This window comes from Somniosus microcephalus, chromosome 17, assembly GCF_052327205.1.
Source record: "Somniosus microcephalus isolate GS21.2 chromosome 17, FLI_Smic_1.0, whole genome shotgun sequence".
In the NCBI taxonomy this organism is placed as follows: domain Eukaryota; kingdom Metazoa; phylum Chordata; class Chondrichthyes; order Squaliformes; family Somniosidae; genus Somniosus; species Somniosus microcephalus.
In genome coordinates, this window is record NC_141003.1 from 32272090 (window position 1) to 32289066 (window position 16977).

A 16977-nucleotide genomic window follows, 5' to 3' on the forward strand; every position below is an offset into this window, starting at 1 on the left:
TTATTAATGAAAAGTAATGGGAAATGATAAAAGGGGGGGAACAGGGCAAAATTGGTGATTTATAACCTGTCCTGTCATACCCATATTCTATATCAGGAAATTGCAGATCAGGTCAAACCATTATGTGGCATTCACACCTATCCACACAACCTTGGAAATACAGCTTTTACAAAAGTATTGCATGCATCACCAAGATTTATAAACAATGCTGTGAAGTAAAAATTGCCAGCCTGAAACAATTCTGAAGCAAAATAAACTTATTACAAGAAGTCAATATCTGGGAATCAATCTACTCTCTAAAAAAAATCATTAATAGATCACTTACGTTCCATCCTCATTGCTTCTATAAAATACAAGGAATGGGTCTGACTTTCCAAAGAAATCTTTTTTATCTAATTTGTTGGCACAAAGCTGCATCATCACAACATCCTGGGGGGGGGGAAAGATCAAGTGTGAAAGGAAGCAATCAAAAAGTTGTTACACAAGCTGTTAAAACTACTAGATATTGTTTTGATCCTGTTGAGGATTAAGTGATAGGTCAGTAAACAGGGCCGTGTGAACAGTCTGTGGAAGACCCAATGCAACAAATACCAGTGTGTAAGCAAAAAGTTTGAATATACATAAATAATAGAAGTAATTAGTGCATGATCACTGAACACCGTGGCTTTTGAAAAATACACAAATCTTCTTGTCAATGTCTCACAAGCATTGGGTAAAGCATTTATTTGTTTAGCTCGCTGATAAATTACGAACAAAAACTGATCAATTACATTCGCTACTGGAATTAACCTATGCCTCCATGAGGCTTTTCTTTTATGAAAAGCCATAAAGCATCACAACATCAAACCTTCTTTCAGACTATGACTATTAAACCATTTATTTAAGAGTTAGATAAACAAGTCAATAAATATTTTTTAGAATAGTTCAGCAATGAAAAAAAACCTCATGTACAATACAGGATTTAAATCTGATTTTATTCCCAAACAATGAAAACCAGAAGTCCCATTTTATGTCATATTATAGATTATCTTGCAATTTTCAAATACAATTTAATGGTCTGAAATCCTAATTATGAATTTCCTCTGGTATCAAAAGATTTGAATTTTAGGGAGACCAGTGTGACCCAATATAATTTGGTATTAGTAAAACTAGAATAAATCACCAATTATATAGCTTATTCTTTGCACACTGTAATTTCCTGACATAATGCAAGACTATTGATATTTTAAGGCACTTCAGTTCCACTGCAATCAGCAGGTGTTGAAAAACCAACGCCTGTACAGAACCACTAATTGGACGATAGCTTTCAACTGTCAAATACAAGGTGCCTGATACGAGTTAATGGGCCTAACTGTATTGGGAAGCTGCTAATTATTTTATGCTGCAGTATCAGTGGCATCTTGATATCTTTGTTTAAATTGCATCATTAATTTGTGAATAAAAAAAGAGACAAAGAAAACATGCTAGGGACCATTAAAACTTACTTTTACTCAGCACTAGAAAGAAGGTTAGTTACCTACAAATATCTTCAGTGTGAAATGTATGTCAAAAAGGGACTGGGAATAAAATACCACTAACACAATTGGCCCCAAACCAAATTTCTTCATTCTGACTTCAAACATTTAGACATAATGGCCGCGAATTTAATGGAGGTGGCGAGTTGTAGTCAGGTTGCGTGGTGGGTGGGTTCTGGTCCCGCTGCCGGTTTCAGCCGCTCCCCAATATAGATTTTCAGTTAAGTGGCCTTATTAAGCCTGCCGTGCGCGCTACCCGGCCCAGTGAGTTGGAGCGGGTCTACTGCTCGCCTCTGCTGACGTCACTCATTCAGTTGTTTTTAAAAGGGCTCCATGTAGCCCTAGCTTCTCATTTGGTTTTTGCTGCTCTGGGAATCGTCCAGCTCATGATGACTACTGCAAGGGCAAAGGCTTCACCATGATTTGCTGAAGACTCCCTCCAAGCTCTTGTGAAGGGTGTAAGAGGGCGCAGGGACATTCTGTTCTCTCACGATGACCAGAGGAAGCCTCCTCAGCAAACAAAGGCTGCCTGGCTGCGCATTGCTGAGGAGGTCAGCGCTAGGTCAGTTTGCTCACGCATATGGGTCCAGTGTCGAAAACGCTTCAATGATCTTCTGTGCTCATCAAGTGAGTATCACATCGCACTTTACTTCAATCTGCTTCCTTCTTCTCATCACCAGCACTCTGCATCGTCAGCCTGCTCCTCCACATCCCACCTTACCCTTACTTCCCTTGCACCCTTACCTATCCCTCTCTCTCTATGTACAGAATCACTTCCCCATCATACTATGCACCCCTCACACTTGCTCTCACTTTTATGCAATGATAACAACTAACATTGCACAGGGAGGCTCCCTCCTCTTGGCACCTCACTCCATCTTGGCTTCCCTCTAAGTTTCTATGTTATGGATTCTTCACACTCACTCCATCAATCTCGATGAAACTCAACTTGTGTCCCTCCTTGCAGTAAAAGATAGCCCACAATAAGAGGGAGGGAGCAAAGGCAAGAGGAGGGCCACCATCCCTTGCGACGATGACAAGCGCTGAGGAGGCTGCTCACAAGATAGTTGAAGGTGGCGAGGAGCTGGAAGTGGGGTCGGAGAGACAGGCACATTAGATGAAGCTGGTGACAGAATACATTTTAAACCGCTTTTATATTTCATGATGATGATTGACTGAAATAGCAAATGATATTCATAGAGATTGACTTTTGATCATCTGCACTAAAGGATGTATCTGCTACCTAAATATCAGCTGTCTAACTCATGCCTTTACTCCTCCACAGGACCATCGAGTGCCCCCCTCCCCACTGTCTAGGGGGAAGAGTTGGACAACTCCTCAGAGCAACCTGCAGCCTCTGAGGGAGCAGTGTCACCAGAAACGAGCGCACCCAGCACCAGCGCAGAGACGCACACCTCGGTGGGTCATTTGCGAGATAGATTAGTGTTGTCACCTGGTGTATCACAGCTCACAAGTGAGCATCAGCAGATGGCGGATTCAGCAACAGCAGTGGAGAGTCCTCGTCGGAGGTCGCAGGACACTCCTAGCTCTGCTCAGCTTCGTGTAGGTGCTGTGCCTCTGGGGCTATCCAGAAAGAGAGTGGTGCTGGAACTTCAGGAACAAGTACAGGAGTCTCTGACAGGGTTTGCAACTGCGAGTGTGCAGAGAATGGAGGAGTCCATCTCAAACATGAGCACTGCCTTTGTGGAGGCAATGACGCATGAACGTGCCGCCATGGAGAGGGTGGCAACCTCCTTGGAGGACATAACTTGCCAGACTCAACAGAGCATGGTGACTCTTCTAAATAGATAGTCTGCTATGGAGGATAGATGGGCATCTATTGAGGAGAGATACCAGAGGTACATGAACGTCCCCGTTATGAGGACTGTCAGTACAGAGACGGGTCCTCATGGCCCCACTGATGTGCAGCAAGATGCTCTCCAGCCACTTGCTAGCAGTGAAGTGTGGGTGACCCATGGGAGGGCCAACAACGAGGAAGTGTGGGCTCCTCTCCAAGTGCTCACACTCCCATGCCACTGCAGAGCCCTCAGTCAGAGCCCCGAATTCCGCACCCAAATGAGATGGCCGTCTCAGCCCCTGCACAGCCGCAGGAAGAGCAGACTGTTGCAGAGCCCTCCCAGGCTCCCAAACCCAGAGGACACCTGCCAAAGGCGTTTAAGCAGGCACAGCATCAAAGTGAGCAAGGTGCCTCCACATCTGCTGAAGTCACAGGGGAAGCCCCACGTAGAAGCACACGTAAGAGGAAGTTAACACACAAATAGTCACAAGGGTAGTCACTTGGGTGTTTTATTGTGTGAAAAAGTACCGTTTGTCATCCAGATTGTGATTGCATTAAATAAAAGTGATGGCAAAGATTTGAAGTTTTAGCCTATGTGTGCTGAAAAATGGAAGTTGCACAGTGAGGACTCAGGGCTACTTGTATTTGTAATGATGGTGGTGAGAGTGATAGGAAAGCAGCATTTATTGGACAGATGATGCATGGCATGTTAAGAAGGTCGTCCACACATTCATAGCCATATGCCAGCCATTTGTGGCTGAAGCGTAAGCCTGCACGAATCTGGGATGGATGAGTGCATCCCTTGACTGATGGCCAGCAATGTGGTCGCCTGCTGCTGGATTGGCCACATCCGGCCCCGCAAAGTGTGGCTCCTCGTCATCCTCCTCTTCTTCCGAGGAGGCTGTGCGCTGAGCCACGTGTTCCTCAGGAAGCACTAAGCCACGCTGCAGTGCAATGTTGTGCAGGGCATAGCAGATCACGATGATTCTGGACACCCTGGCTGGTGCATACTGCAGGGCTCCAATCGCATTTTGAGCAAATCAATGGTTTGCTCTATGATGCTTCTGGTCAAAATGTGGCTCACATTGTGCTGCTCCTCAGCCTCATTTGATGGCCTCCTCATTGGTGTCATGAGACACTTTTTCAGGGGATAGTCCTTGTCGCCAAGTACCCATCCGTAAAGTTGGGTTGGCAGATTGAAGAGCTGAGGCACAGTAGACTGCCGCAGGATGAAGGAGGCATGGCAACTGCCAGGGTACTTTGTGCAAACATGCATTATGATGTTCCTAGGTTACACACCAGCTGGAAGTTAAAGGAGTGGAATGCCTTGCGGTTGACAAATACAGCTGGGTTGTGATGGGGTGCCCTAATGGCCACATGTGTGCAGTCTACTATGCCCTGCACCCTTGGGAAGCCTGCCATATTTACAAAGCCAACCGTACGCACAGTCACACTTGCTTCATCCATGGAGAAGTGGATGTAATTGTGCGACTTTGCAAAGAGGGCATCGGTAACCTGCGTGATGCAAGTGTGTGCGGCTGACTGGGAGATGCCGCTGATGATCCCTGGAAGGAGCCCGAAACAAAGACGTTTAGTGCAGTGGTGACTTTGTCAGCCACTGGTAAGGAATGTCCACATGCTCCTCTGGGCTCCAGGTGTTGGTGCAGCATTGTGCAGATGTCAGCGACTACCTCTCGCGAAAGTCTCGGCCTCCTTTGGGACTGCTGTTAACTGCCTTAAGTGCCTCTCCGTCATTTGGTGTCGGGTCAGATCGGGAATCGCTAACCCGACACTTGCCAAAGTAGTGTGGAGGTGGGATGGCGGCGTGTTCACAACCCACCATCAATCTTTTAGATTTTCACTATGGACCCGCCTCCAAACCCGCCCTCTGAGCTCTATTAAATTCGCGGCCGATGAAACAGCAAGTCTGTACTTTTTATAATCGATAAATTTGCATGAGGAATGTGTCCTCTACAGAAGGGTCGGCTAGGCTGAAGGGGGGGGGGAGTTTAAGAAGTGTATTTTTTATGTTCTATTGTTATTTTTTCTGAATGCTCTCAGTTTCTTTCTCTGCTCTTCAACATTCTTTCGCAGTTCTATCTTTCTTCTTGCCCATTTCCAATGTGCATGGTGTCCCTATACCCGATTGATGAAGACTGCTCAGAATGGGGGAAAATCATTGAGTATTAAGGAACAAAAGCACAGACTTAAATCAGGACCATACTTGCAATGAGTCATAGGCTTGCCTGAGTTCCCAATGCCCACTATTTACTGAGCCTACTCAGTGCTAAATAATCATAATGCCTGCTAATATTTATTAGTTATAGCTACCAGAAGGAACATGGCAAAATGTGGAAATCTGCTTATTAGAGTTAATTTCTTGCTTGGTTAATAGAAGTATATTTATGTTACACAAAGGTCTAAATTCTAATGAGCAACAAATTAAACTTTGATAGCACCTCTACTGTATAATAATAGTTATATAGTATTTCATTTGGAAGGAAGTAAATAATTTCTTCTTACATGGCAATTGCTCAATTCTTCTGCTGTTAGGATAATTGCTCCACATTTCTTTCCAGGAATTCCCCTGTTAGGTAAAAAAGAAAATAAACATCTGTGCTTTATTTTGTTTTGTTTTATAAATTCATCTAGCTGAATATTTTTGAAGACCAAATTCTACAATATTTTACTTGATCCTTGAACACCCCTAGATATTGGCCCGGATTTTGCGGTCAGCGGTGAAATGACAGCGCTCGCCGCTGACCTTGAAGAAAGCTGCCCACAAATTTCTAGCGGGCTCTGTGGCATCAATTTCCCCTTATCTGACATGCCCTTTCATCTTGGACCATCTTACAGGGGATCAGTGGCATCCAGCAAGTGATGTCATCAAGCAGGCTGAGCATCCAATCACACTGAAGAATTCTCACCGACAGCAAACCAGGAAGTAAAAAGCAGGTTTTATCATTCACTTTTTAATCATTTTACAGAATGCAAAATAAAGATTGGGACATACACATGGGATTAAGGTAGAAGCTGAACTATCGTAAACAAACTTTTTTAAAAATATTTTAAAATATGGATTTATCATAATGGAAAAATTTGACATTCCACAAGTATAAAATTACCTTTTCAGAGTCAGAACGGTTGTTCAGCAGCAGTTATGACCCAGTACGCCATTAAAAACCCAGTTACCCCTCACTGAACAAGGCTTAACTTTTTCAATGGTTTTTACAGCGAGAATAATGCGTAAAAAGTTGAAGTTCATGTCAATGCAGCGATTTCTAATTAATTCCATCTGCTAAGACTGCAACAGCACGCCCTGTGGAGGAGCAGGGTATCACTGACAGCAACTTCCGGATTTCCACGTTTAACGGCGCATGTGCGGACGCCAGAAGTTGCTGTCAGTTTTACACAATAATGACAGCGAATGCTGACAGTTTCACCGTCATTACAACTGCAAATTCTGGGCCATGTATATCCTTATTCAATTTAAACACAGATGTAGCAAGTGTCATCATAGTGGGACTGATGATTATTGAATGTCAAACTCCAAAAAAATGACTTTTACATTAAAATTGTCCATTTTACTTGTCATCCATCACAGTTCCTGTGTCACTCTTCAGCATCACACTGTAACTCATGCAAATGTCTGTGTCACTTAAAGCTTCATTGGCTGAAATCTCACATTCACAAATCAGCAACAAATCACAACCGAATAGGTAGCCATTCTACCAATCAGGATTGAAAACCACCAATCATAAAGATCAAAAAGGGATGAGTCAAAAGTAGACAGTGAGCATCAGCTACAAGAAAGGGAGTAGCTGAGACAAACAAAACACGACAGAAATTCTGTGAAGTTGGTTTACACCGTTTTTTCGGTTTTCCCCAGCTGAAAATATATAGGCAAAATTAACATGTCTAACATAAGTACCATATAGAAAATTAACCAACTCTGCATAAAATGCTTATTCATACACATAGAGCTGCCCATAATAAGTGCTGAAAGTCTCAGGAAAATATTCCCTCTAGTCCTACTCCTATGTTGTGAGCTTGAGGCTCATTTGAATTATTAGGCTTTAGCTTGACTCTTGCTTTGTAAATACTTTGGTTCTGCCTATTTGGCTGCTGTATATTTAGAATCAATGTAAACTCTGAAGTTTTGGCCTTATTCTGGGATAAATCATATGAATAGCTACAGGATAATTCACCTTTAAAGATCACTGTTTACAGTAATTGGCTTTATGGACCAAATCTTACTTTCCAAAACCTTTTCCCATTTATACTAGTGTGTTTGAACTCGGTTATAATGATGATTCGATTGAAAGGATCAATTTGTGAAGTGCTTTCCCTTGATGTTCCCCCAGCAGAAACTTCTCAACTCATAGCAACATCTATTAGAGGCACTTAGAAGTGAAGTGACCTGCCTTGGAGATAAAAGCAACCTTAGCAATTTGCTGACGACTTTATTTTTCTTCTGTCCGAATACCACCCTTTGCTAATTTGAAATGTTTATTGGAACTCGTTATCTACTACACTTGCACGGTGAGAATTTTGCTGGGCATGGATACAATACCCCAAATTAGTTCTGTCAAAACACTTTAAAATCCCACAATCCACACTGTTTAACCTAAGAATGAACAATAATGATTGGATGAACAACCAAAACTCAGACATGACGCTGATGCTGAGAACACACTCCTACACTGATTACAGTATGCCTCATCACACGGTGTGCTACGAGTGGCTCACTGCTTATACAGAAATCACTCTCGCAACAGTAATGGGAAAGCTTTATTTCACATCCAGACAAGCCTGTTTTAGTCGCTGGAAAGCATAGAATAATAACTGCATTCAAGAAAATTTCTGGCGAGAAGGCTGGCGGCAATGAAAAAGCACGTGATGTTTGTGCTAGGGAGGTTTTGTCAAACTGCCTATATGACTTTAATAATAAGAAACATAGAAACATAGAAGATAGGAGCAGGAGTAGGCCATTCGGCCCCTCGAGCCTGCTCCGCCATTCAATGCGATCATGGCTGATCATCCAAGTTCAGTACCCGGTCCCTGCTTTCTCCCCATACCCCTTGATCCCTTTAGTCTTAAGAAATATATCCAACTCCCTCTTGAATATATTTAATGTATTGGCCTCTAGTGCCTTCTGTGGTAGAGAATTCCACAGGTTCACCACTCTCTGGGTGAAGAAATTCCTCTTCATTTCTGTCCTAAAAGGCCTACCCCTTATCCTTAGACTGTGACCCCTGGTTCTGGACTCCCCGACCATCGGGAACATCCTCCCTGCATCTAGTCTGTCCAGTCCTGCCAGAATTTTATAAGTTTCAACGAGATCCCCTCTCATTCTTCTAAACTCCAGCAAGTACAAGCCCAATCATCCCAATCTCTCCTCATACGTCATTCCTGCCATCCCAGGTATCAGCCTGGTGAATCTTCACTGAACTCCTTCCATGGCAAGAATATCCTTCCTCAGATAAGGCGACTAAAACCGCACACAATACTCAAGATGTGGTCTCACCAAGGCCCTGTACAACTGTAGCAAGACATCCTTGTTCCTGTACTCAAACCCTCTCGCTACGAAGGCCAACATACCATTTGCCTTCTTAACCGCCTGCTGCACCTGCATGCTTACCTTCAGCGACTGGTGCACAAGCACACCCAGGTCTCGTTGCACTTCCCCTTCTCCCAATCTATTGCCATTCAGATAATAATCTGCCTTCCTGTTTTTGCCACCAAAGTGGATAACCTCACATTTATCCACATTATATTGCATCTGCCATGCTTCTGCCCAATCACCCAACCTGTCCAAATCATCCTGTAGTTTCTCAGCATCCACCTCACAGCACACACGCCCACCCAGCTTTGTGTCGTCTGCAAATTTGGAGATATTACATCTAGTTCCCTTGCCTAGATCATTAATATACTAGCTGGGGAGCCCCGCGTTGCGAGGGCAATTTTGGGGCGCTTGGTCTCCCTGCCCCTGTGTGTCCCCCCTCTCCCTGTCATGTCCTCTCCCTGTCCTATCCCTCCCTCCCCTCCTCTCCCTCCCCTCCCCTCGCCCACCCCCACCCCTACTCCCCTCTGTCCCTCTCTCCGGCCCCTCCCCCTGCCTAGCGCCTGAGGTCCGGTGCCGTTGCGATAGCGGGAATGCTGAGCGGCGGCCGGCGCCGGGAGCAGGCTCTTGCGGGCGGCGCATGAGCGGTCAGTGCGGGCGGCGCATGCGCGGTCAGTGCGGGCGGCGCATGCGCGGTCAGTGCGGGCGGCGCATGCGCGGTCGGCGCGAGGCGGCCCGCGGGGAGCAGGCAAGGGCGGCTTGGCGGCCGTTAGCGAGCGGGAAACTTCGGGCGGCCCGCCCGCGCTCCGTCCACGACACCGTGAAACCTGAGAGGGGGAAGTAGAGAGAGACAGAGAGGGAAGAGGAGAAGGAGAGAGAGGGAAGAGGAGAGAGGGAAGAGGAGAAGGAGAGAGAGGGAAGAGGAGAAGGAGAGAGAGAGAGGGAAGAAAGAGAGAGAGAGAGAGAAATTTTTTGAGCTTCAGGCCCCGAGTCCCCCCTGCGCGAGGGTGAGGAGGAGCGGGGGGGGGTTTGCTAAACACAATATAAAACTCAAATAAATTGTTAATTAATTCCCTAACACATAATTCAAATATTTACCTTACTTCCCTAACACACTGAAAGTGTGGGGAAAAAATTGTGAAAAATCAAGATGGCGGCCACTCACCTCGGTTCAGAAGGATAAGGCCCGCCCACACACGCACCGATTGGTCGACCGGTCAGGTCACTGAAGCGTAGGATTGGTCAATCGTCGAGTCACTCGACACTCAACTGTAGGAAGGAACCCGCCGTCCGATTGGTCGACCTCGGCGTCACACGGTCGCTAATGAGATGCTAATGAGCGGAAGGCTGAACGTTTTTCGGATACCGCAGGCGCGGTTTTTGTCCGGCCGAAACGTAAATACGCCTATGACCGGTCCGGAATCGCAAGCTTTCTTTTGAGGCGACGCGCGCGTCGGTACGCTCTGTAACTTTCAAACGTATAGAGAATAGACAGACAGACATCGGGACAGACAGACAGAAGAGCCGCTTTATATATATAGATATTGTGAATAGCTGAGGTCCAAGGACCGATCCCTGCGGTACCCTACTAGTCACTGCCTGCCACTCGGAAAAAGACCCGTTTATTCCAACTCTCTGCTTTCTATCTGCCAACCAGTTCTCTATCCAAGTCAATACCTTGCCCCCAATCCCATGTGCCTTAACTTTACACGCTAATCTCTTATGTGGGACCTTATCGAAAGCCTTCTGAAAGTCCAAATACACCACATCCACTGGTTCTCCCTTATCTATTTTACTAGTGACATCCTCAAAAAATTCCAGTAGATTAGTCAAGCACGATTTACCTTTTGTAAATCCATGTTGACTTTGTCCGATCCTGTCACTGTTTTCCAAGTGCTCTGCTATTACATCTTTTATAATGGACTCTAGCATTTTCCCCACTACCGATGTCAGGCTTACCGGTCTGTAATTCCCCGTTTTCTCTCTACCACCTTTTTTGAATAGTGGGGTAACATTAGCTACCCTCCAATCCATGGGTACTGTTCCAGATTCCATCAAATGTTGGAAGATGATCAGCAATGCATCTACTATATAGAAAATTTACAATTGTGACAAAACGGGGCTCTTTCAGGGGGCTGTCTGAACCAGTACACTAATATTCAAAGACATTCCAATCAGGAGGGAAAAAAGTGAGACAGTCACAGTGGCTTTCTGTTGCAACACATCTGTGACAGATAGATGCCATCCTGTAGTTATTGGCAAATTTGCAAATCCTCAGTGTTGTCACAGGGTTCACAACTTACTGGTTGAACAGAGAACCAACAGAAATGCCTGAATGACTTCACTACAGCTTGATTGTCAGCATGGAAATATTGCTCATTTTGCAGTCCAACAGCTGAGTCCTTGCACACCATACCAGGGGATCATACAAGCTTTCAAGACACACTCCCTTCACTGCATTTGCAGCAAAATAATTGAAAGCATCTGCTCTGATGACACAGTGACTGTACTGAATGTTGCTGGGCATGTTATCCTACTGGATGCAGTCCACATGGTTATAAATGCTTTGGGAACAGTATCAAAAGCATGCATTATGGACTGATTCTATAAATATGGGCTTACAGCTCTGAATGACCAAGCACTTAATGAAAAGATTGCTTCTGCACCTTTGGCGGATGATTACATCTCACTTATCAACTGGAATGTCACTTGATGAAGTCAACATGCAGTCGAGCCTGGGACACACTGAAATTTATAATGAACTCATGGACATTATAACACACATTACAAGTGAAATAAGATCAAAACAGTGATGTGGACTGCGGCACATTTTATCACTTAGACAGCCTCTGGAAATAACCAAACAGCAGAGGAAAGTTCCAGACATTCTTTATGCTGCTAGCTTTAGCCACTTTTGATTAATTTTTATGTCATTTGCTGCTTTTAGCATTGTACTGTGTTTTTCTGTACATAAAATCTATAAATTCAGTCTTGCTGCTTGACCTTATTAGTGCAGCATGCCACTGCATGGAAACTTGGAGATGTACATATAATGATCAACCCAATGACATAATCAAATGGAGGGTTACCAAAATTGATCACTATAATTGAATTTACTGTATATGAAAGGGTTGTTTGCTTATGCAATTTAAGTTTATTAAAGTAGCCGTCTGCTTATTTATGGGTTCTACCCGAGCTAATGTCTTCAGGTAAAAGTATAAACCTTATATAACTTTTTCTACGGTAATTTTAGGTTAATGTTTTTAAAGGTGTAACTGTGGGGGTGATTTTAACTGCCAGTAGATTTCCGGCACGAAACCACTGGTTTATGTTAGTTTTCCGCTCACCCACATCAATATGAGGCTATGCCAATTTTATCCACCGGGCCTGAGCTGGTCCATTTCCCATTACTGTTATTTTGCTTATGTTGATTTTGGTGAGTGTCTGTCCCTGATTCAATATTAGTTTCCTTGGAATTCCCCCGACACCCAGCTTGGTTTCCGGCAGGCAGGGGGAGTTAAAATCAACCCCATCATATCTGGAGTTCAGACCCTGACTATCCATTATTTTGCACACTATAGGCAGATACCTATTTTTTTATTGGTGGAAATCTTCCAATGGCAGGTTTAGGATCTGAACCCAGGCAGATTTGCAATCAAGCCGATGAGCACAATGCCAAGAAGATCCATAATCATTCACGTCAGAATGGTTGCATCTCCAAACATAGAGCTGGATTTGGCTACATCTACGATATGACCGTCGAGGCCCAGGAGCGAGGTCGAGGCCTAGGGGCGAGGTCGGGGCCCAGGGGCGAGGACGGGGCCCAGGGGCGAGGACGGGGAACAGGGGCGAGGACGGGGAACAGGGGCGAGGACGGGGCCCAGGGGCGAGGACGGGGCCCAGGGACGAGGACGGGGCCCAGGGGCGAGGACGGGTAACAGGGGCGAGGACGGGGCCCAGGGACGAGGACGGGGCCCAGGGACGAGGACGGGGAACAGGGGCGAGGACGGGTAACAGGGGCGAGGACGGGGCCCAGGGACGAGGACGGGGAACAGGGGCGAGGACAGGGCCCAGGGACGAGGACGGGGCCCAGGGGCGAGGACGGGGAACAGGGGCGAGGACGGGGCCCAGGGGCGAGGACGGGTAACAGGGGCGAGGACGGGGCCCAGGGGCGAGGACGGGGAACAGGGGCGAGGACGGGGCCCAGGAGCGAGGACGGGGAACAGGGGCGAGGGCGGGGCCCAGGAGCGAGGACGGGGCCCAGGGGCGCGGACGGGGCCCAGGGGCGAGGATGGGGAACAGGGGCGAGGACGGGGAAGAGGGGCGAGGACGGGGCCCAGGAGCGAAGGCGAGGCCCAGGTGCGAGGGCGGGGCCCAGGGACGAGGACGGGGCACAGGGATGAGGACGGGGCACAGGGACGAGGACGGGGCACAGGGACGAGGACGGGGCACAGGGACGAGGACGGGGCCCAGGGACGAGGACGGGGCCCAGGGACGAGGACGGGGAACAGGGGCGAGGACGGGGCCCAGGGGCGAGGACGGGGAACAGGGGCGAGGGCGGGGCCCAGGAGCGAGGACGGGGAACAGGGGCGAGGGCGGGGCCCAGGAGCGAGGACGGGGCCCAGGGGCGCGGACGGGGCCCAGGGGCGAGGACGGGGAACAGGGGCGAGGACGGGGAAGAGGGGCGAGGACGGGGCCCAGGGGCGAGGACGGGGCCCAGGGGCGAGGACGGGGCCCAGGAGCGAGGGCGAGGCCCAGGTGCGAGGGCGGGGCCCAGGGACGAGGACGGGGCACAGGGACGAGGACGGGGCACAGGGACGAGGACGGGGCCCAGGGGCGAGGACGGGGCCCAGGGACGAGGACGAGGCCCAGGGACGAGGACGGGGCCCAGGGGCGAGGACGGGGCCCAGGGACGAGGACGGGGCACAGGGACGAGGACGGGGCACAGGGACGAGGACGGGGCACAGGGACGAGGACGGGGCACAGGGACGAGGACGGGGCACAGGGACGAGGACGGGGCACAGGGACGAGGATGGGACCCAGGGGCGAGGACGGGGCCCAGGGGCGAGGACGGGGCCCAGGGGCGAGGACGGGGCCCAGGAGCGAGGACGGGGCCCAGGAGCGAGGACGGGGCCCAGGAGCGAGGACAGGGCCCAGGGACGAGGACGGGGCCCAGGGGCGAGGTCGGGACCCAGGGGCGAGGACGGGGCCCAGGAGCGAGGACGGGGCCCAGGGACGAGGACGGGGCCCAGGAGCGAGGAGCGAGGACGGGGCCCAGGAGCGAGGAGCGAGGACGGGGCCCAGGAGCGAGGACGGGGCCCAGGAGTGAACTCGAGGCCCAGGAGCGAGGAGCGAGGACGGGGCCCAGGAGCGAGGACGGGGCCCAGGAGTGAACTCGAGGCCCAGGAGCGAGGACGGGGCCCAGGGGCGAGCCCAGCAGTGAGCTCGAGGCCCAGGAGCGAGGACGGATCCCAGGAGCGAGGCCGGGTTCCAGGAGCGAGGACGGGGCCCAGGGACGAGGACGGGGAACAGGTGCGAGGTCGAGGCCCAGGAGCGAGGTCGGGACCCAGGGGCGAGGTCGGGACCCAGGGGCGAGGTCGGGACCCAGGGGCGAGGTCGGGACCCAGGGGCGAGGTCGGGGCCCAGGGGCGAGTCCAGCAGCGAGGTCGGGACCCAGGAGCGAGGACGAGGCCCAGGAGCGAGGACGGGGCCCAGGAGTGAGGACGAGGCCCAGGAGCGAGGACGGGGCCCAGGGGCGAGGTAGAGGTCCAGGAGTGAGGACGGGACCCAGGAGCGAGGACGAGGCCCAGGGGTGAGGACGAGGCCCAGGAGCGAGGACGAGGCCCAGGAGCGAGGACGGGACCCAGGGGCGAGGACGGGACCCAGGGGCGAGGACGGGACCCAGGGGCGAGGACGAGGCCCAGGGGCGAGGACGAGGCCCAGGAGCGAGGACGAGGCCCAGGGGCGAGGTCGGGACCCAGGGGCGAGGTCGGGACCCAGGGGCGAGGACGAGGCCCAGGAGCGAGGACGAGGCCCAGGGGCGAGGTCGGGACCCAGGGACGAGGACGGGGCCCAGGAGCGAGGAGCGAGGACGGGGCCCAGGAGCGAGGACGGGGCCCAGGAGTGAACTCGAGGCCCAGGAGCGAGGAGCGAGGACGGGGCCCAGGAGCGAGGACGGGGCCCAGGGACGAGGACGGGGCCCAGGGACGAGGTCGGGACCCAGGGGCGAGGTCGGGACCCAGGGGCGAGGTCGGGACCCAGGGGCGAGGTCGGGACCCAGGGGCGAGGACGGGGCCCAGGGGCGAGGTCGGGACCCAGGAGCGAGGACGGGGCCCAGGGGCGAGGTCGGGACCCAGGGGCGAGGTCGGGACCCAGGGGCGAGGTCGGGACCCAGGGGCGAGGTCGGGGCCCAGGGGCGAGTCCAGCAGCGAGGTCGGGACCCAGGAGCGAGGACGAGGCCCAGGAGCGAGGACGGGGCCCAGGAGTGAGGACGAGGCCCAGGAGCGAGGACGGGGCCCAGGGGTGAGGTAGAGGCCCAGGAGTGAGGACGGGACCCAGGAGCGAGGACGAGGCCCAGGGGCGAGGACGAGGCCCAGGAGCGAGGACGAGGCCCAGGGGCGAGGTCGGGACCCAGGGGCGAGGACGGGACCCAGGGGCGAGGACGAGGCCCAGGAGCGAGGACGAGGCCCAGGGGTGAGGTCGGGACCCAGGGGCGAGGTCGGGACTCAGGAGCGAGGACGAGGCCCAGGGGCGAGGACGAGGCCCAGGGGCGAGGTCGGGACCCAGGAGCGAGGTCGGGACCCAGGGGCGAGGACGAGGCCCAGGGGCGAGGACGAGGCCCAGGGGCGAGGACGGGGCCCAGGGGCGAGGACGAGGCCCAGGGGCGAGGACGGGGCCCAGGGGCGAGGTCGGGGCCCAGGAGCGAGGTCGGGACCCAGGGGCGAGGTCGGGACCCAGGGGCGAGGTCGGGACCCAGGGGCGAGGTCGGGACCCAGGGGCGAGGTCGGGACCCAGGAGCGAGGTCGGGACCCAGGGGCGAGTCCAGCAGCGAGGACGGGGCCCAGGAGCGAGGACGGGGCCCAGGGGCGAGGTCAGGACCCAGGGGCGAGGTCGGGGCCCAGGAGCTAGCCCAGGGGCGAGGCCGGGATCAGGGGCGAGGTCGGGACCCAGGGGAGAGGACAGGGCCCAGGGGCGAGGACGGGGCCCAGGAGCGAGGTCGGGACCCAGGAGCGAGGACGAGGCCCAGGGGCGAGGACGGGGCCCAGGAGCGAGGACGGGGCCCAGGGGCGAGGACGGGGCCCAGGAGTGAGGACGAGGCCCAGGAGCAAGGACGGGGCCCAGGGGCGAGGACAAGGCCCAGGGGCGAGGACGGGGCCCAGGGGCGAGGTCAGGGCCCAGGAGCGAGGTAGAGGCCCAGGAGCGAGGTCGGGACCCAGGAGCGAGGACGAGGCCCAGGGGCGAGGACGGGGCCCAGGGGCGAGGACGGGGCCCAGGGGCGAGGTAGAGGCCCAGGAGCGAGGTCGGGACCCAGGAGCGAGGACGAGGCCCAGGGGCGAGGACGGGGCCCAGGGGCGAGGACAAGGCCCAGGGGCGAGGACGGGGCCCAGGGGCGAGGTCGGGGCCCAGGAGCGAGGTCGGGACCCAGGAGCGAGGTCAGGACCCAGGAGCGAGGACGAGGCCCAGGGGCGAGGACGGGGCCCAGGGGCGAGGTCGGGACCCAGGGGCGAGGTCGGGACCCAGGAGCGAGGTCGGGACCCAGGGGCGAGTCCAGCAGCGAGGACGGGGCCCAGGAGCGAGGACGGGGCCCAGGGGCGAGGTCGGGGCCCAGGGGCGAGGTCGGGACCCAGGGGCGAGGTCGGGGCCCAGGAGCGAGGTCGGGACCCAGGAGCGAGGTCGGGACCCAGGAGCGAGGTCGGGACCCAGGAGCGAGGACGAGGCCCAGGGGCGAGGACGGGGCCCAGGGGCGAGGACGGGGCCCAGGGGCGAGGTCGGGGCCCAGGGGTGAGGTCGGGACCCAGGGGCGAGGTCGGGACCCAGGGGCGAGGTCGGGACCCAGGAGCGAGGTCGGGACCCAGGGGCGAGTCCAGCAGCGAGGACGGGGC

The 16977-nt window shown here is 52.9% G+C and overlaps 1 protein-coding gene across 2 annotated transcripts in view; it reads right to left on the minus strand.

Annotated features, from left to right (window-relative positions):
• The window catches only part of LOC147105619 (copine-8), a 474554-nt gene that overhangs the window by 178415 nt on the left and 279162 nt on the right, over nucleotides 1-16977 (minus strand). For both annotated transcript variants that reach the window (XM_086010162.1, XM_086010161.1), the window contains 2 exons: nucleotides 5836-5899; nucleotides 326-429 (listed from right to left, as the gene is read on the minus strand). In XM_086010162.1, coding sequence (XP_085866288.1) covers nucleotides 326-429; nucleotides 5836-5899 — 168 coding nt within the window. The remainder of the gene's footprint in view (nucleotides 1-325; nucleotides 430-5835; nucleotides 5900-16977) is intronic.